This window comes from Perca fluviatilis, chromosome 17 (assembly GCF_010015445.1).
Source record: "Perca fluviatilis chromosome 17, GENO_Pfluv_1.0, whole genome shotgun sequence".
NCBI classification, from domain to species: Eukaryota; Metazoa; Chordata; class Actinopteri; order Perciformes; family Percidae; genus Perca; species Perca fluviatilis.
In genome coordinates this window covers 21,507,107-21,527,587 of record NC_053128.1, presented here as the reverse complement: position 1 = coordinate 21,527,587, position 20,481 = coordinate 21,507,107, and the positions used below count along the sequence as shown (strand labels likewise).

Below are 20,481 nucleotides of genomic sequence, written 5' to 3'. Positions count from 1 at the left end.
CATGGGGCTGATGTGTATGCTATTTGGTTATGTGGCTAGCCAATGAATTTGAAGTTATACTATTAGCATGTCTTAGCTTTGCTATTCCCTGGTCCCTTTTACAAAATATAAATTTATTTGAAGGTGGGCAATGCTTCTTTTATAGAACTGGCTTATTTTAATTTATGATGGGAAATTAATTTGTTTACATTAAACAAATATTAACTGTATTTATCAGATTGAACCGTATCTCATCGAATCGCATCGAATCGTTTCAACATAGAATCAAACTGAATCGTTCCATATTAAAATGTATTGTCCCAGAACTGTATCGTAGCCCATGTATACGCATCGGATCGTCTTATAAGGGAGAGATGCACACCCCTAACATCAACCCATCCATTTTCTAGTGCAGGGACAGGGGATAAATATTAACATGCACACACTTATACACAAATAACCAACATATCAGCAGCTTTGTGGAAAAAGACAGCACTGCAGCAAGTTAATGACCTCTCAGTGCACATAAAACTCTGACATTTCACAGTGATAGGAGACTTTATCAAACACAAAGTTGTGCTTACGATGGACTACCTGTCAGTTTAGCTTGTAGCTCTGGTGATGGGCATGAGAGAAAACCAGACAGTGGCAAAGAGAGGAAGAGCATGTCTGTGTGTGTGCATGTGCATTTGTGACTGTGTGTGGATAATCCTCCTGAGGCAAAGGCATTGCTAATGAACTCCAAGTGGCTGTGGGAGGTAAACAAACAAACAGTAGCAGCGGATACTACGGTACATCACACCAAACTCTGCCGACTAGGACATCGGGATTGCTGCACACATCCATACACAGAAACATATCAACCCACATACCCTTGAATATACATGATGGCTTTCGGGCATACAGTTGAGAGATACAGAGATAGAGATAGAAGAGGGAGACAAACTGAAAGGTACATAAGGGGAGATTAAATTGAGAGAGGCAAAAAGGAGGGGTGGAAAAGAGGAGATAGACGAACAAAAGGAGATAGGACAGAAAGGGTGTGTGAAAAATGCAAATAGAAAAAAACAAGACAGAAGTTGACAAAACGCAGTCACAGGGAGAAGAGAGTTAGAGAGGAATAGGGAAATCAGGCGGAGTGATAGAGAAAAAGACTTCTGGGTGAGGAAAGAACTGTTGGAGCCAAAACGGAAAGAAAATACAAAATGCTGGAAAGAAAGAAATCAAATACGCAAAATAGACCTGATTGCCTGTATCAATGATATTCTCATTCAAAACTTGATCAGAATGTCCAATTAACTGTGTATATTTTGTAATTCCATTTCAAACGTTTGCATTTGGTGTTTGCTTGTCCGAGGAAGGCAACAGATGAAGCCAAGTGATATCAACAAACTGACCATTTGTTCTAATCAAAAGAGATTCCACCTCCACATTACTGACTCCAAAATGTCAGCTCTACCACGGAGGCTTCCAAGACTGCCATTTTCTGAGAAAAATCCTGCTATAGACACAGGAAAGGGGAAGTATAACATGAGAACAACAGGGAAAGTGTTAAAATGACAAAGACATTTTTTGGTAATACTAAGCTCACATTTGCAGAACTACGGGGGCCAGCAGGTCGTTCAGTTTACAGCAACACATAAGTGTGACGTTAGAGCAGCAGGGAAACTCAGGCCCAGGACTCACGCAAGGCTGAGATATTGTGAACAAACACTGACACAAGACCGAAAATTCCCCCTGATTTCCAACTTAAAAGGAAGCCACGTAAGTAGCACAGGAAGAAAAGGAGGGAAGATAAAGTCCACCATGAGTGGGCATCAGCAGAATGACTGTGTGTATCTTAAGCAGCAGCATTTGTGTGTGTTTACACAATGATACAGTATACTACATCATGACTGCCATGTGATGTCTCTTTCTTTGGGACAGTTTCTAATAAATCCTTTACATTGGCATCAGCTCTGAGCTGCCATGTGACTGGTGGGTGTCCAAAGCGTAACACAGAACTGTACGTTTTCCATGAGCCAGAGGGCCCTAATTACATGCTGGCGCTCACTTATCTTCTGCCAGCACAGTATCAGTTTTGATGGGCTCAGGCAGATTTGCCTGTTTGGTGATGACATTACTTGAAAATAAATAGTCAATGAAGAGCAAACTGATATTGGTGTCAATTTTGCTATGCATGGCAAAATTAATGATAGTTTAATTGTAAGGTTAGGGACTGTATGCAAATTTGTGTCCAGTAGATGATTATGTAATTTTCCTTATCCTACCTTTATGAAGGTAGGGTTTATTACAAGGCTGTTCTAGACTCCATTCGTTTTAGCTAGATGTACCTAAAAAGTGGCAACAGTGTGATTGCAGAAAAACTATGTTCATCTACAGAAAACGTGAACTGAAACAAACATAATTTGCCCTTGGCATCACACTGGGGGTGTTGAACTCCTGCCTTGTGACTCTGCTTTGACAAGGACATCGGGTTTATTCTTGGGAGAATCCTTTGTGGCATCTCAAATGCGCTCCCTCATTAACTGTGATTGTGCCATGGCAGAGAGTGTACAGGTTTAAAAAGGAGCTAATTGGCTTTAGTTGATGCCTGCTTTTAGAGCTCCTTGATAATTTATTCTTGCAAGTACACTTACAAAGCAGGTGTGTCACTGCTGTGCTAGCACTCCTGGCCACAAGACATTTGATACTCAAGTATGCTAAAACACAGCAGATTTGAGCAGCTGCTTGCACTTTGTTTAAAAAGCAAATGGCCCTAAAACCCTATTGATATCTTCCTCCTTAGCATGACCTTCATCTGGGGACAACAAGGGCCTTGAGATGGCCTGCTGAGTGTCACTGACTGTCACACAAGGACTACAATTAGGTTAGATTTCACAGGAGGTCTGTATGTTTGCGAGTGTATGTGTATCGGTGGTGACACTCAGTATGCATTTGTTCCAAACATGATTTGATTTTCATGGTGCACAGGACAGTGAAATAGGATATATCAGCATGAAATAAAAGCATATCAGTGGTGATCCTGCACACGCATATACTATACAGATAAGAGACACCATGTGAATGGAGTGGGTAAGAAAAGATGTCACTGTACATACTATATGTACAATGAAATGCTCCACCATTGAAGTCTCTGTGGTGGAGCTGACATTTTGGAGTCAGTAATGTGAAGGTGGAATCTCTTTTGATTAAAAACAAAGTGTCAGTTTTTAAATATGGATCTGTTGTAAAATAGATTGACTTAGAGGTAAAAATAATGTTGCTGTTTATTGATATTTTCGTCTTGATTTATCGATAAAATAAACATCCTATTATTTTGTAGTTTGTCTTCACTAGGGCTGTACCGAATACAATTGTTTGAGCTTAGAAGCTTTGGTGCTTTTCAACAACGAATATTTGAAGATTCGGCGGAGGTGGTGGCAGCAGCAGCGGCGGGGGAAACCAACATTTCCGACCGCACTTGAAGGCAGCTTTATTTCATGGAAAATGAGAAAAAATAAAAGGCGACGAAGCCAGAGATAAAGCGACTGCTTTGTTACTGCAGGACACAGTCACCTTTTGTTACACAAAATCCTGGGCAGATCAGTGCATGCGTTTCGTTTTTGACCTTAATAGTGTTTAAAAAAATGTTTAAGTAATGTTACGGGACTCACACGCCGCGACTTAAAAGTCTGATAGCCGGTTAACGTTGGGTTGCTTTTCTCCCAAAGTTGATTTGTTTGTTTGAAGTTGACTTAACTTTTTTCCGCAGGCATTCAAAACAAACGGAAAGACCTGCGTTTTTGCCGGACTGTCTGACGAGTGACTACAGACACAGTGTGTGGAAATGAACCCTCAGCCTGTATTGACATTATGCACAGCCGTACCATCTTTACCTTTATCAAATCGAAATTCAAATCAAAAAGGACACAAGGCTGCTACAGTAACCATACAGCCCTCTACAAACATCAGACTGCTCGCTTGTAACTCAACATTTCTCCGTTCTTGGCTGAGATGGACGACATAGTGCTGCATAAATTAGCCAGCAGCTATTGGACATTTAGCAAGCAGCTTAATCCAGACAAAACACCACAGTGAAATTCAGCCTGCATGCAAGTTTAAAAAAAAAATCAAAAGAATATTTGAATCCCAAAACTGAAAATCAAATACCTACCCATCAAATTAATATTCGGATATTCGGATCTAGCTCTAGTCTCCACATGTTGCTGGTGGATATGTTGGTCTTCATATTGTTATCGCTGTTTTGGTTTTTGTCTATTAAGGTCTAGTCCACACGTCGACGACTTTTAGAAACGCTGTTTGTTTGTTGTCGTGTAGACAGGGAAAAAAAGAGTTTATGTCATGTTACTAGTGTGCGCCGTTATGTCCTTTGTGAGGAGTCATAAATGAGGAGGCATTTCTTGCAATGGCAGATGTGGCCAAAATAGTACAGGTGGACTTTTTACCTGTTACACATAATTGTAAAGTTACTCTTCCATTGTATTGTGGAACGGAGGCGTCTACAGAGGTCACTGCTACATAATCCAACACTGCCACGACACAGACCCCGCAGGTCTTGAAGGAGACCGTTGGACTTCTAGTTGGTAAGTAGTCTTCCGGTAAGTTTTTTTCAGGCTTCTGACTGGCCATGAAGTTGGCTTCGTCTTCTTTGCTTGACTGGGGTTATATCAAACACAGGAAAAACCCTGTTTTTAAAAACACCCATTTACGTGTGGACTAGGCCTAGGATTCTTAGTCATACAGGTCAAATGCTATCTAGAAGCCAACGCAAGCTACATTTGCTGTTTTATACTCATCCAAGGAACTTTATTGATTCTACTGACAAGTGGGGAGTTCCCAGACATTTAAACCTCAAAGAGACAATTTTTTTGCTAGGGGAGTTTCAAACCGATAACAGGAGTGTTAAGCAAGTGTTAAAAAAAAAGAAGTTATTTATCAATTTCACAGCCTCATCGATCCAAGTCCTCTAGACCACTAGATACTTGGTCCTTTTTTCATAATGGAAAAACAAAAAAGGCGAGTAGAGTCGAGGCGAGTCGAGCAGGTGCCATGTAATGGAAAAACGCCATAACATTTAAGAAATCTGAAAATTGTTGTACTTAACAGAGATTTTGAGGGGTGTTGCTCGAAAAGAATAAGTTTGCTATCCAGCAAAATATCAAAAAATATATCTAACATTGTTAGAAGGCCTGTCCTATCCTACCCTCCCCTAACCTAACCTATGCTCAATCCATGAGACTAAAGGGCTTTGCAAGTTCTAGCCTTGTCTGATTTCAGCTGAAAACTGTTTGGGAAAACAATGCTGTTCTACCTGCTGCAACGCTATGTAAAAGTCTATAGGTATTCACATGTTGGAAAAATGTGACATGTTATATAAGTGGATGTTCATCTAAGAACAATTAAACATGTTGGATAGCAGCTGCAGCAAGCATGTCAATCAAACTTTGTTAGGTTGTGCTCTGATAGGAATGTGGCACATATAAGTGTGAAAGTAGTGCTTAATTCCTTCCAGCAAAGCAGCTGCTTTTCTCCTGCCTCATGAGGGGGGCTTAAATGACAAATTGTATGTTAAAGTTTCCAGTGCATACAGCACAGTGAGTAAAAGAGTGAGTGACAGGAAGAGAGTGACACACAAGTAGAAAGAGGGGTGAGATATGGAGAGGATGAAGATGCCATTTTGATAACCCTGCGCTGTTGTTTCGGTGTTGTTTTGCCGTGACACATGCGTGACATCAGAGCAGCCCAACATGACCGCCAGAGGAGCACAGTGCAATGCAAAAATGAGGACACATCTTTCAGCATCAGTGCCCCACTGTCTACAGACAGGCATACACAAACTCACACCCACACAAAGACATACAGGGAGAGCAGTGCCCACATTGACTGAGTGCCCCATGTACATTTTTCAATCAGAGCAGATGGAATGCATTAATTCATTCTCCTTCATGCAAAAGAAAAGAAAACAGTGGGGGAACAAAATGCAGTTTGATATGATCAGGGTATATGAATCAAAAGAAAGTCTCATGACATGCGGCATTTCAAATGATAAAATTCATAATGCGGTCTTGGGTTACAATGTATCATAAAAGACTGTTTGTTCAAGTGCACAGCATTACATACACATTTATTTTGAGTGCATACCCCACACACACACACACACACCACCAACCGACCCCCTGGCGCCAACACACACACACACACACACACACACACACACACACACACACACACACACACACACACACACACACACATATTACTGTGACCTAAGAAACTTCCAGTCAGCACACCAGACTAAGCTAGCATACATGTGCTCAAATAACATGCCACCTTGGTTAACCTGATCACACTGGTGAGACACTGAAAAGGGCCCTAGCTGACCTATGTGAACAGAGCTTGTTTATCTCTGTCTCAAGTCTGATTTGAGTAAACAACTGAGGAAGCACCCTCACACAGCACAAAAGTCCTATGCACAGTTATATGTACATATGTAGATGGGGGTCAGTTGAGGATGAGTGAATTATTATTGCTTAAACATGTGACAGTTCCACAAAATGAACACTTCCTTGCTGTTGCATGGTCCTGTACAAAGGTCTGGTAATTTTTATTTGCTGATGGACTGACAATGTGGAGCAATGCGGCCTATAATATTCTCATGAAACTACAAATGTATCGATTAAAGTTTTATTTGAGTATTTGGGGAAATTCACTTTTTTTCCCCTTTCTTTCTGAAAGTTAGATGAGAAGATCGATACCACTGTCATATTTGTGCGATAAATATGAAGCTACCGCCAGCAGCCAGTTGGCTTAGTTTAGCACAAAGACTGAAAACAGTTACTGCGTTACTGTGCCGAAGAGGAGGAGGGGCTCCATGTACTATAGAGATACGTCGGAAAACCAAACGCCGTCCTTGTCTGCGTATATGAAATTATCGGAGGCACGTACAGCTCGGCATATTTCACCGCCCACAGACTACAGTCATTTTTTTCCTCCATTTCTGTTTAAAAAAGGTTGAGATAAAGGTTGAAATAATTTTCATCACGTAATTTGCGTAATTCACATACATCATTTGATCGCCAAGTGCGAATTTGTGTCTGTTTGCCTATTTGCATTTACCTTGTATGTAATCACCGTGCGCAAAAGATTGAACTGAATGAACATATCATAAAATATCATAAAAACAACAAGTTGTGGTTTTACAGGGGTTTATGTGCTGGACTATTTCTTGACGTAGTGATTTCCAACCAGCGGTTTTTGTATGGATGAAATAAACAAGATATAGCGTATAAATAGATAGCTTTTTGCTTTTTGAGGAGGGATAGGCAGATTTATTTATTTTTTTTCTTTGCCAGGCTAGCTGTTGCCCATGTTTCCGGTCTTAGGCCGGCTACACACTGGCTGTGTGGCGTGAGCGTGTCAGCTGAGTGGCGTGTCCGTTTATATTTTGGCTCCAATGTTAACAGGTTAGAGCTTACACACTGTCTGCGTGACACGCACGTCTCAGAAAAAACACATGCATGCTAGAAATAGGACGACGCCTATTTTTCACGCGTACGCAAACGTGTTGGAAGCGTTTCCAGGCAAAATAGAATAGGAAAATATGTTTATATGTCATTTTGACACAAATACATATTAATAAATGACATGTTGATGTTTGAAAGTCTCTAGGTTTTGATATAAATGCAGATATAAATGTAAAGAATTATTGCAACTGTCAAAACAGAATGAAATATTCTGCAGCCTATTTTGCCGTCAATACTGCCGATGTTGTCTTTGCCATTATCAAATCAGTATATATTTATGTTTAACATGGTATTTCATTTCATCAATGGGAAACATCAATGTGTACAGGCAAGGCTAGCAGCAGCAGCGCCGCGTTACACACATTTCTGGTGTGTAAAGACATAGAAAAATCCACGCAGCCGCCACGCAGCTGACACGCAACAGAAATGCCACGCTCACGCCACGCCTGCAGTATGTAACCGGCCTTACTTACAGAAGCGCTAACCATCTCATGGCTGCAGCTACATACTGAACAGACAGTATCCTCTAATCTTCTCATCTAACTTTTGGCAACCAAAAAAGGTGTATAATGTACATCAATGGATGATAACATGAATTGTTGCCATCAGAATAACCACAAATGCCATTTCTAGCATTTTAATATATTACAAACCGATAAACGTTGGGGCAAACTTTCAAGTTAGAGTGGCTTTCGCCTTCTGCAGTGAACACACATGATGAAAGCATCACGTAGGTTATGCTGTGATTTAGCAATAATTGCTAACGCATGTTAGCTGTGAAAATGGGAAGGGTTGGGGGGGTAAAAACTACCCCCCAAGATTCCTGTCTTTTTCCACTGGCTCCTACCAGTATTCTGCCAGGTTGTTAGGCCATGAAGAGCACATACAGGACAGATCATCGCCACAGAGAAGGGGTCAGCCTATTTGCTTTCCTCAATTATAACCTTATGCACTAATTAGCAAGCTTTCTTTACTGCCACAAGTCTTGAGAGAGGCTTGAAGTTTGCAGCAATTTAATTATTTACAGCAGACTGCAAAATGGCATGGAAAATTGAGGTGGGCTGCAAGCATAAATACCATCCACAGTGTGTGTGTGCTCTCTGTCTCTCTCCGCTTCTGTGTGAGTGTATGTATCGGCATGATTCTGTGGGGTTTATTTATGTTTGTGAATGTGTGTGTGTGTGTGTGTTTGTGCATGTCTGTGTGCGTCATCCCCCGAATTATAGGTTTGACTTTCACAGTAAATGTAATGTCCCCGTCGCTGAAATGCTAAGGATTTGAGAAAATGTATCAGACTACTGTCTGTCTAAGATATATTGGGAGTTTAAAAAGTTGATTTAAGCTCACACATTCTTCTCTAGAGATATTTAAGTGATTGCCAGTGACCTTATGGTCGTGAGCCCAGACAAACTGTGAATTAAATACACAAAAGGAGTTCAACCAAGGTTCCCAGAACTGGAATTTAAGTACCAGGTAATACTGAGAGTGATTACAGTCATTGAATGAACAACTTGGAAATCTTTTAAGCTTTTCAGAATCGCCCCTGATGCATAGTATCACAAGTGAAATAAGCTCTCTATAAGGCTACATAAGGAATTTTTTATGTGCTGAAATAGCTTCGACTATGACATATTATTGTGCAAAATCTCATTTTCTATCCAGTTTGAGAATGAAATCTCATGACTGTATTAGAAACACATCCTCGTCATACTTCTCGGCACTGTGTAATTCTCTTCTATGGCTACGTGCTCCTATTCATGCTGAAAATACTTGGAACAATCAAATGTGCACATGCTCCCTTTCTTTTCTTTTTTTTATACTCAAGCACAAATGCACAGACATGAACACACACACACACTCACTCACACTCAAACAACACAGGCACGACATTCATGCCATGTGATCTTGCTAGGCACTATGCCAACGGCCAAACATGTCACTTACCAGAAATCTCTGAGACAGAGTGAGAAAGCGAGCTAGAGAGGGAGAGAGAAATAGAGAGAGAGAGAGTCTGCACATTTGTCAGTTGTGAGAGCTCCTTGTCAAGTGTATGTACAGTACATACACAGGGTAAATGAGATTTAGCTGCTACAGTTATCAGCAATGTAGTGTGGGAGCAGTCGATTCTGAGAAAAAGAGCCACGTGATCTTTGAGATCTAATGTGGAATTGTTATGAGGAACATGCCATGTTTACTGTTCATTGTCTAAATTCTTGGAAGGCTTCCTGAAAAGCACGTAGCAAGGCAAAGCAGCCCAAATCAGTTACATTTCTAGATTCCTAATGGCTTTTGCTGATCCTCTCTTTCTTTCATTTGCTTCCTCATTATTTTTCCACATTTCTGTATTTCAGCATGTACATAAATGGACTGTACCCGTGCTTTTGTGCACAGTACATAACAAAAATGAAATGAAATAGTAGCAGCAGAAACTTAATTAGCTACTTAGCTACATTAATGTGTGGATTACAAACCACTGGGGGAATAAGACATTATTTTTTTAAGGAATACTTACATACATACATACAACATTTGTATATCAATTACTAACCCTTTGTTACCTTGAATTCTTGAAAGAAAGATTCTTACATGGCTCCACAATGAATGAAGAATTTAATTCAAGGTACCAGGGTTAGGATTTGATATGCAAATGATCATTTTGTAGGTGAAGTATTCCTTTTTTAAATCCTCAAATCTGTGTGTTCTTAAAGTGAGGCTAAAACTAGGAGGGACTAACAAAGGGTAGTAGCAAATTCCAAGAAACAAAGTCTGCTACATTACATATTAAATGAGCAGTGCATTTGAGGAAGTGCCTAACCCTCTTTTGTGGCTTTGGCAATCACCTTTTACACCATAAACATGTAGTTTGGCTGCGAACTAATGCAGGTTAAATGCAAATCTTCCGTTGCCATCTTTACTGATTATGTCTTACATGTTTATATCATTAAAGGCTGATCTTTACTTTTTTTACTTAATCAAACATTCTTTACTATTGATTCAGGTTACCTACTTGGTAGCTACTGTATATCAGTTAGAAGACAGACTAGGGGAACATTGGTCATTTGAGCGTAATTTTGTTTTATCTAAGTTAATTTATTTTTCAGCAGCGCAGCCAAATTCACAGATTTAGCAGTCAATCTGATTTGATGTGACTCTCAACTTCATTTTGTCTTTGATAAGAAAATATGAGGACAACAAGGACACAGGGGCCTTCAACTTACTATCCATCTGCATTTCAGGAGAATTTATATCCCTTTAAACCCACACATTGAGTTAAGTGGATACTCTTCCTCTGTTTGTATCTTTCAAACCTTGTGGATGGCAAACATTGAAGACATCTCCGATGTACGGATTTACCAGGCATTTATACCGAACTAATCTCATATTGACAGACCTATCACCTCACTAAGAAGAGAACCAAACTTTCTTTTCCTTCTCTGTGGTACATTAAATAGTTTCAGTGCTCTACGAAAAATGCCGCAAGAGGAAAAACTACCTTACAAAACCTTTGCATGCTGGCCAAACAGAACCAGTGCCATGCAAACCTGCAAATAGTTAAGTATAATTTACAATCAGATTTTAATTGTTGCCACTTCAAGACAAAACCACCTTCAAACCTACACAGCCAATTAGAAACTAAGCTACTGTGTGCTGGAGAGCAGGCCAACGGATTGGTCCAGGAAATGTAAATATAATTAGAATCAGCTTCTAATAAAATATACAATTCACATTTCTCACTGCGGTGACACTACATTCAGTAGAAAGACATTTCTTCACAGATAACCTGCTCGAATTTCCGTTCCATTAACAGTGACCAACAAGTCTGAACACACCAGCAGCACCAGCAGCAGTAGTACTTCTACATAGAAGATGTATGAGAATATGATGTATGACTGGTTCCCTGTATCGCATACCATCAGCAATGACTCATCACCATCTCAGGAAAGAAAAATCAAACAGACATAAACACACTCCCCACATGAGTATACACGCATATACAGTGCAGATAAAAGTGCACTCAGCATGAGGGCGCACACACACACAGAGCAAATTAAGCAGCACTCGGGACAAAAACTCCAGGTTTTAAATGTAGTTTGGATCAATAAAGTGTGTTACTGTTGTCCTAAAATATGTGCAGTCTAAGAATTAAAGAGTGGAAATCACCTTTATGTGGCTCTTACTAAGCTTTAGAGCTTGTTTTTTTGTTACAGTGTATCAATATGTCGAGGCAACATCAACTCTTCTTTATTTATGGGTCTAACAAGAGATGATGCAATACCCTAAATGAGGCAAGACTTTCACAGTCTTTGTACTCTCTCCCTTTTTCACCTTCTCTGTCAGTATCCGCATCGGTTATATTTGAAACTGTGTTGTCGTTCTCTCTCCTTGACACTCCCCACTTGCACACAGCCCCGGGCCCCCTTGTGGAATGCTGTATAATGTGAGGCCTATGGAGGAAGGGCATCCCGGGACATGGCGAGAGCACACACACACACACATGCAAACACGCACACACAGACAAATACAGCTGTTGAGAGCCATCACAACCCTTTGGCGGACATCCAAGTCAAAGACGAGTGGTGGAAGGCCTCCGTAGAGAAAGAAAGACAAAAACAAAAATGTCCCACATTTTCCATGTATGTTGCGTTAAACACTGAAGATAGGAACCTGGCAGCACAAACTCAAATTACCCCAAACTGATTTCCCCATATTGTGTTGCCTTAGGGCTGGCAGGTATGGATTCATACTGTTTTAGTTGCTCAAAAGGGAAGTATAATACATCTTGTTATCCCCCATGATATTTCTACGTGGGAGAGGCAGAAACAGATGGGCACTAAAACGCTCAAACACTCGAAGTAGGATTCAAAACTGTAAAATGGTAAGGAACGCTACACACTTCACACTACGCTACCTAAAGCAACACTAGAGAACTTTTCCCGCTTCTGTCCCCCTACAGGTTGGAAGCGGAATTGTCCCATTATGTCTCATTCGAACTACAGATCCGCTACCCGATCTGGCAAACTTGCATAGTGCGGTTATAGCCAGTAGAGAGCCGCAAAGCGAATGCAGAAATGCCGTTCACCCTGTTACGAGTTGATGAACCACTTAAACGATTTTGGAAAAAATATTTTAAGTTACAAAAAGTTCTCTTGTGTTGCTTTAAATGATTCATATGACTCTATAAGGAAAGCTGTCATTTTAACTTCAAACCTATGCGACATCTGGCCTGGACCAGGATGCTACTGTAGAGTTACACACATATAGATAAAGATATAGACCATTACCAACTTGCAAATGTTGGGGCTTTTTGTCATAGTCATCTTGAAAACAAACTCACTGCTTGGCGGCAGACAAGATAATAAGAATGAGAGCAGGGTGTTAGAGAGAAATAGCACATGTGAGAGGGAAGGAAAGTGACAGGAAATGAAGAAAATTGCCACAAACATACTGGCTAGCAACACTCACACTGCACCCATGTACACACAGGAGAAAGGGGGAGGGGGGGGGGAGTATTGCATGTATAGTCAGATGACTCCTGCAGGGTTCAGCTAAGGTAAATAAAGCCACAACTGACACATCTGACCTTACCTGACAGTAAAGTGTATAAATTAGATTTGTTTTAACTTTTTAAATATAATCTTAATATTGCAATCACTCTGATTTTGCTAAACTTATTTCACACAATTATTTAAAATTTCTTGATCCACTTTGGTTCACAATCGTCACAGCCCAAATATTTTATAGCCTATATCATAGTCTTTTTTATGTTATAGAAAGCTTAGTGCTGTGTATCTTGTACTAAGGCAAGAGTTTAAAGACATAACTATAATTTAAATATATATATATATATATCTTAACAGTGTTGGCAATTTAAATACAAGGGAAATGCTTATGGTTGAGGATTTGAGAAGCCAGCTGTAGCCTATTGGACAATACTCACTTGTGGAATTATGGCCCTGACAACACCAGCAACTTCAATTGATTTGTGTACAGTATTGCTTGTCGCAATCATGCAACATATAGCACTACAATGGATGCATTATGGGTGGAGATTTGTTTTGGCTTCATCGTGACGCAAGATGTCGTGCCACTTTCTCCACTCATACAGTTGAAACTAATGACAACACTATTTCCTGTGGTTAAGTGTTTAAAAGTGCTGCCCAACATTATAACTGGACTACAGTGACATTTGAGAACTACAAATATTATCAGTCTGATTAAATTCTCCTCATGGCGCGTGGTACACCTATCATCCTCCGCGTAAAACCTTCACATTTCGCGATATTACTTGATGAAAGTTTAAGAGTCTAACTTAGTTTAGCTGGTAGTTTTACCTAAATCAACTCCCATGCTGTAATGTCAGCAGATTGTCGGTGTGTGCAGCTGCCTATCGTACCTATAAAGAAGGAGAAGCGAGGGAATAAATAAAACCTATGCGTCACACAAATCAGGCACTGTAAAGATCAAGCCAAGACAGAAGGGGATATATTTACCCGATATATGTCGCTATTCCATAAACTGCGGCTGTCAGCTGGCGCAGATGTGGCAGGCTTTCTCTTCGGACAACCTATAAAGTTTGCGGGGTGTTAAAAAAAAAAAAAAAGCAGGCCCCGGTTTCCCCTCGTCCGCTGGCTCACTCTATCACTCCAGTCCTATCTTGGCTGCTCGTCCCCCATCTCTCTATCCCACTCTCTCTTTCTCTCTCTGCCCGCTTCTATCCCTTTGCAGGAAGTGAACGCTGCTCACATGAACAGTGCAGGCAGCCTGACATCATGCACCACTCGGCAAATAGTTCTTTTTAAAGACGCAGACATTTTAGTAGGACCTGCCAGGTTACTGTAGGTACACTGTCCTACTGTAGTCTACGCGGCAAATGGACTGTCAGCAGTGTTCGGTCATATCGTGCGCCTTTACGGACACACGAACTCGGTGCACTCTGCAGGCTTAAAGGTGCAGACTTCAGTACTGTACAGCAAACCCACGGGGCGAGTTAGCCTGCTACTACCATTGTGTGTAATATGTTATGAAAAGATAACTTATGGGGGCACATTTGCAGCTATGAGTAAGACAGGGATGCGTAGTTGTACTCCTTTTACTGTACAAGTGTGGTTACCTCACGTGTCCCAGTGTGATGACAGCTCAGGCTACATGATGCGCATGTGTGCTGTTCTGCTAAATTATAAGCGCCAACTGCTGGCAGTGTGTCCTCAAGTCAACTTTTCTTTACTGCAGGCATGCGATATCAAAATACCACAGCTCACTAAACCACAGGGGGTACTGTACTTCATGAAGAATATTCTCCCTTAACATATTTTTTGGTAACCATGGTCAATCTACATAGCATGCAACATTATACTTAAAAGGTTTACCGTGCACTAGGATTTTAATATACTGTATGTTTGTGTGTTTCTTCAACCTCATGATTCATCACTCTTCCTACACATCCATGGCAGGGTATCACCCACAGTGTATTGACATACCTCATAGTCAGAGCTGTACCTAAACCTAGTGGTGAACATTGTATTAAATCCATAAGTGATGGAAAATATTTCATTACAAGTCAAGACAGCAAATTTTGTCTATGTCTCTGAAATTTTTTTCCAGTTGTTTTGGGTTCACTTTTGTTTTTGTTTTGTTTTTTTATAACAAGAACAAACAAGAAAAAGGAAAAATAAACTTGTATTCACCTGTATTTTAATATTCTCTTTTAATAGTCTTTTTTGGCTTGCAACCTTTTTTAACAAAATGAAGTCAAAACGCGACCTCTCAACAACGTTTACATATAAATGTAAGCTGTGAGCCTTTCAAGCAGCCATTTTTCTACCTTCCTAGATTGTTAATTTCATTACTTTTTAGTGGCCTGAAGAGGTAAAACCATTTATGTGAAAGGTAAATAGCAAAGATAAGAGAAATGTCATAGTTGCATGTTAAGATGTTTCCTTTTTTTTCTAACTCCTTCGTCTTGTGACCCCTCAAATTGATCCTGTGACCCCTTGAAGGGATCCCGAGCCCCAGCTTAGGAACCACTGTTGTAAGTGATCCATGTTAAACTACAGCAATCCAACATACTTTATTACTACAGCCATCAGATACATGTTGAGTAAAACATATAATTGACTGCAATTACAAATTTGCATAAAATTAATAAACTGCCTGGTACGTACATTTAAGTAGCCTACAATGTCTCCAAAACTGTATTTTATTATATATTTTTTTCCTTTCTTTTTTACTGTAAATAGACCTTTTTCACGGCAGACATGTTGACATGTCATAGTAGGAAAAGCACAGGTGTATTCAAAACCATTAATGATGGCTGCATTCCACTTAGGAGAGGCCCTGGTATTGTGCATGCTGACTCACATATATATATATATATATATATATATATATATATATATATATATATATATATATATATGACTGACTCACTGGAACAGCTTACTGGGACACTTGATGGAATTGAGCCATCATTAAGGTTATCAATTTCAGCTGTGCTTTTCCTACTATGACAAGTCAAAATGTCTGCTGTGAAAAAGGTCCAACCTGGTCATATCCCAGTTGCTCTACAATTCCTTCTTTCATCTGACATTGGTGTTTATCTCTTCATTTCATGTAACACTGAATTACCTTTATTTTTCTCTTCCCTTCTCTATTATATCTTACTTTGTGAAAGTACTTCTATGTAGTACCCAGTTTCCTTGAAATAAAGTACCATGTACATCTATCTGTACCATGATGAGAAATCCCTCTGTCCCGTGATATTCCTCTATGAGCTTACAGTGGGCTGATGGCATTTAATAAGAGTTTACAGTGCCCTTATTGCACCCTTGGTTTTTAAAGGTCCAGTGTGTAACATGTTTAGTTGTTCATTTTCAAAATCTGTGTTGCCTGTTCACAAACTTGTCCTTTTACATGAATATTTACCACCACCATCAATTCCAAGTATTCCTTTTGGCTTGAAATTTTACGTTTGCATTCGCATGAACTGGGGTAGACGCTCCATATTCATGCGCCATCTTGAAATACGTTAGCCGGTAAGGGACATACAGGACATACTGCTCCGCCTTTCGCGTTTTCGCTGTCACATGATAAACTCACAGGTGCAGCTAATGCTGCACATGGGTATCGTAGCTTCCTGTCCCCGGCAGGTTTGAAGAAGATAACATGGAGGACCTCACGTATTCAAAATCCAAATTTCAGGAACAGGAGTCTTCTTGTTCGCCCAGAAAACGAAAAAGGATGTTGAAAAGAGCAAGAGACCGGCTTTTTGAAGCGTGAAAGCTACTGTAGCTGTAATACGTACTTTGAACTGCGTGGTGCAAAAGAGTTGATTGCGATATATGATCTCAACGGTAGATGGGAGAAATTCCTACACATTGGACCTTTAAAGTGTATGGTAGCAGTATACTATTCCTAAAGGGACTATCAGGTATCCATGGTACTCAGTGGCGAGTTTATAATGATCTCATTGTACTTAGCTTAATGCCATTAGAACACTTAGATTAATGTTTACAAGGGAATTAAAGATGTTTCATCATGGCTTATTGTTCAGCTAAACCTGTAAAACTGTAACTGTTGCCTAATAAAATAGCAGCTGATTTTGTTCACTCCTATTGTTAACTGCAGTGTAGTGGCAACAAAGTAAATCAAACTTGGGATGAATGAAGCTGACATGGCATGACATACTTCATGAACTTCAAAAGGTAATCAAACGCAGAAGAGCCGTCAATGTCGATCAATGATCAGGACAAAAATTGAAACTGAGAAGTCATTCAGACATAAGCAATCAACTTCAGCCTTTCAAACAAGGAGAAATGAAAATCAGTAGGTCATGACTTAATCATCACACCTACCTTCTGCACTACATTGACATCACGAGACAACTCATGTCCTCTAGTTCTCCTCTGTTGTAACTGGGCTGTCAGATCAGCCCAGCTCAGAGCATGAGGCATATGATGTGTTGATCCTCAGAACAAAAGCTTTTTGTTTCCCCCATGATTATCCAATTACAGCCCTGAGGCCATATCAGTCTCAAGCATGTCTCACTCAGGTCACCAGCCTCTGTCTAAAGTTCATATCTAAAGATGGTAGTTTCCAGCCACTTGCTCGGTTTCCTGTACTAGCCAATGATAAACATCTAAGATGATGTTTTGTACATGACAGAACAGTTATCCTCACAATTAAACCAGGTTAAGAGTAAAAAGCATATTTGAGTGCTTCAGTCCTCCTTAGAGCCTGTAAGCATACTTCATGCCATGTATAAATGAGGGTAAATTGATTAGGTACAGCAAATCATTGCATCATTGAATTCATTGTCTCATTGAAGAGTTTGCTGGCAAGAACAGAGAAGTCTGTCAGAGCAGCTTCTGAATAACGTTAACATAGGAGCTACGAATGGAACATTTCAGCCAAAGACGTGCTTCAACTTGAACTGTCACAAACATTTCTTAAAATCAACAGAAAATGTATTTATTCACTTTACAAAAAGAGTTGACGTTTGTCACTTATTCTCCTATTCTACCCCATCCCCTTCCACAAAAATCACATTACACACACTGTCAACAACTTGTTTTTGGTCACTTTATCCACCATAAGTGACTGCGTCTCTGTGGTACATGTATACAGTATTTGCATATATACATAACTGTCATTATCACAATCTAGGAATCAGAGTAGACTTGCGTTTGGATTGCATTTTAGCACAAACAACTGTCTTGCATCACACAGCCATGATGCACATCAGTCACTTTTCCATGCAACACTGATTTTGACATTCACATTTTCCATTATTATAAACAAATGAGTTTTTAGTCAAGATGCCTTTCAAAATGTGTGAAATGGTTTGCAAATGGCATTAAAATACAATTGAAATTGAAGCGATATGGACCCTATTGGTCTCTTGAGAGTCCTGCATGATGACTCGAGTCAGACTCATGCATCATTTTTTATGGACACAGTTAGTTGGTACACAGACTCTTATTGGATTCTATCATATCTGAAACTAAACCATATAGAACTTTGAGTTGACGTCAAATGGGTCTTTTTGACTAGAGCGGAGATATGGAGCAGTCCTACAGAACATGCTAAAGGCTTATGTTGTCCAGTAGCATCACACAATTCTGAAGTTAGTGTTTAATCCACATCGCACACTACATTTCCCATGTTGCTCACATTGCAGCTACATGTCCACGAACACCATGAAGCACCAGCCAAGCCCCCCTACCAGAAACATGGTGATCTGCATGCTGTAGATGATCAGGTCATTAAGCACCCCAAAGTCAAGGCGCCGGTGTCCTAACAAAAGCAGAATGACAGACAGCTTGTACTGCAGCCGCAGGAGGACGCGCACGCTGACGTACTGCAGGAAGAAGAGAGCAGAGAGCGCCACCCAGAGCAGAGAGGTCAGCAGACTGCATCCAAAGTAGAGGAGGAAACGGAGGAAGCTGTACATGCAGCGCGAGCGGAGGTAGAGGTCAAAGTTATTGTACTTGGTGCGCACCAGCTTGGAAGCGTGCGTCGACCCACAGGCCGAGTGCATGCAGGTGGTGTGGGGGCCATGGAAGCTGCGCACCCGCCGTGGGATGGGGATCACAGGCATGGGTGGGCTACTGGAGCCCTGCACAAGTGTCCCAGTTATAAGTGGAGTCCTCTGTGAGTGTTGCTTCTGGTGAGGAAGTTAGCTTCATCGGGTTGTGGAGCAAAGAGTGGCTCTTACAGGAGCCCAGGAATGGGATGTAGCTGCTGCTAGTGTCTGTCTGCTGTGGATTCCAGTCAGCAACGTTGTCCCTTTTGAATGCAACAAGATATTGTTACTGTATGTTTTGATACATTTTCAAAATGCATATGCACACATTGTTGCAAACCTAATACAAGAAATGCAGACCAGTGCATACTTAATGTACTGTAATCTCTAAAGTCACCATGAAAGTATTGCAATATTTATATATTTGCAGTATTACGAACTGGGTGTCTGTGGTGACATTCCCGGAAAAACACCTTATTACAGTTATGTATACACACAAAAATGGAACTATGCACACAATTCTAAAAACATGAAGGTCATGTATCAACAACAAGACTCCGGACAATAGAAATAGAATAATATTCATTAAATTGATATGCCCCAGACTGCTGAACTCAGCACAATTCCATTGCTTTCACTCAAATAGAAATTCTAAATCAACCAGGACTGAAATCTTTAAGTTGCAAACAAAAGGTATAGGTAGACTACATTTTAACAGATGGCTGTAAGCCTATGTCTGAGCATAAATTCAATCAATTATGTTTTAATGGCTAAATCATAGCTAGCACACAGTATCTCTTAACCCCAAAAGGACATTTCATCCATATTCTGGTCTAGAAATAAGTGATCGAGCAGACCCAATGGTAATCTTACATGCAACACTACGACGTCTTCCTCCTCACCAAAAACAGCTAGTGTTTGAGTCTCAGAAGACTGGAACATTGTATCACATTATAAACAGTTAGCTATTAACATAAACACACGGAATTTGTTTTCTTTTTCCCTCCTCCCCCCCTACACGACGCATTTGTTGTATGCCAGCGGAGATGAGGCAGCGACGGCGAGCCGGTGCATGTACATCCTGTCGCAAAATATACGAGTCATCCTGCTATGACGACAGCTGCCGAGTTAAAGGGGAAGTGCCCCAAGTATGTTCGCTTTGCATTTCAGCTTTAACAACCACACATTTAGCAAACATCACGTAGGGATTGTACGTTGTGTTGGGTATGTGTGTGTGTCATTTAAAAAAAGAAGTAAAAGTACTTTGGGAAGATGTTCTTAGTTTAATTTTAGGTTCAAAACTGCATTGTTAAATTGTGATTTTTCCTACTTCCCTTTAACATAGGGTAAGGCAAGGTCAATTTCACAACCAGTTGGCCTTTAAACTAATTTTGTACAGCATTCATGACATTTAAAATAACATGCAGCTAAAATATCACAAGATTCATGGCATTG

At 40.3% G+C, this 20,481-nt stretch overlaps 2 protein-coding genes across 4 annotated transcripts in view; both read right to left on the bottom strand.

Moving 5' to 3' along the window:
• Positions 1 to 14,415, bottom strand: part of LOC120545487 (nucleus accumbens-associated protein 2) — a 30,083-nt gene extending 15,668 nt beyond the window's left edge. Inside the window, exons 1-2 of one of the 2 annotated variants that reach the window (XM_039779848.1) lie at positions 13,997 to 14,415; positions 9,450 to 9,481 (exon numbers count right to left, since the gene is read on the bottom strand). The gene's annotated coding sequence lies outside the window, so the exon portion shown is untranslated. The remainder of the gene's footprint in view (positions 1 to 9,449; positions 9,482 to 13,996) is intronic. The other variant, XM_039779846.1, reaches the window with a different exon arrangement.
• A 3,541-nt stretch (positions 14,416 to 17,956) lies between these two features.
• On the bottom strand, positions 17,957 to 20,108 carry LOC120544873 (transmembrane protein 250). Of its 2 annotated transcripts, none has more exons than XM_039778726.1 (2): positions 19,900 to 20,108; positions 17,957 to 19,289 (listed from the first exon to the last, which is right to left on the bottom strand). In XM_039778726.1, the coding sequence occupies exon 2, from the start codon at positions 19,099 to 19,101 to the stop codon at positions 18,682 to 18,684; it is 420 nt and encodes a 139-aa protein (XP_039634660.1). In that variant the 5' UTR covers positions 19,102 to 19,289; positions 19,900 to 20,108; the 3' UTR covers positions 17,957 to 18,681. The 2 variants fall into 2 exon arrangements, with proteins under 2 accessions (XP_039634660.1, XP_039634661.1); XM_039778727.1 differs by having other exon boundaries at positions 19,929 to 20,108.
• Between the last annotated feature and the right edge of the window lie 373 nt (positions 20,109 to 20,481).

Coding starts and splice junctions, on each gene's coding strand:
- LOC120544873 (XM_039778726.1), bottom strand. CDS start 19,101: ATGCCTGTGATCCCCATCCCACGGCGGGTGCGCAGCTTCCATGGCCCC.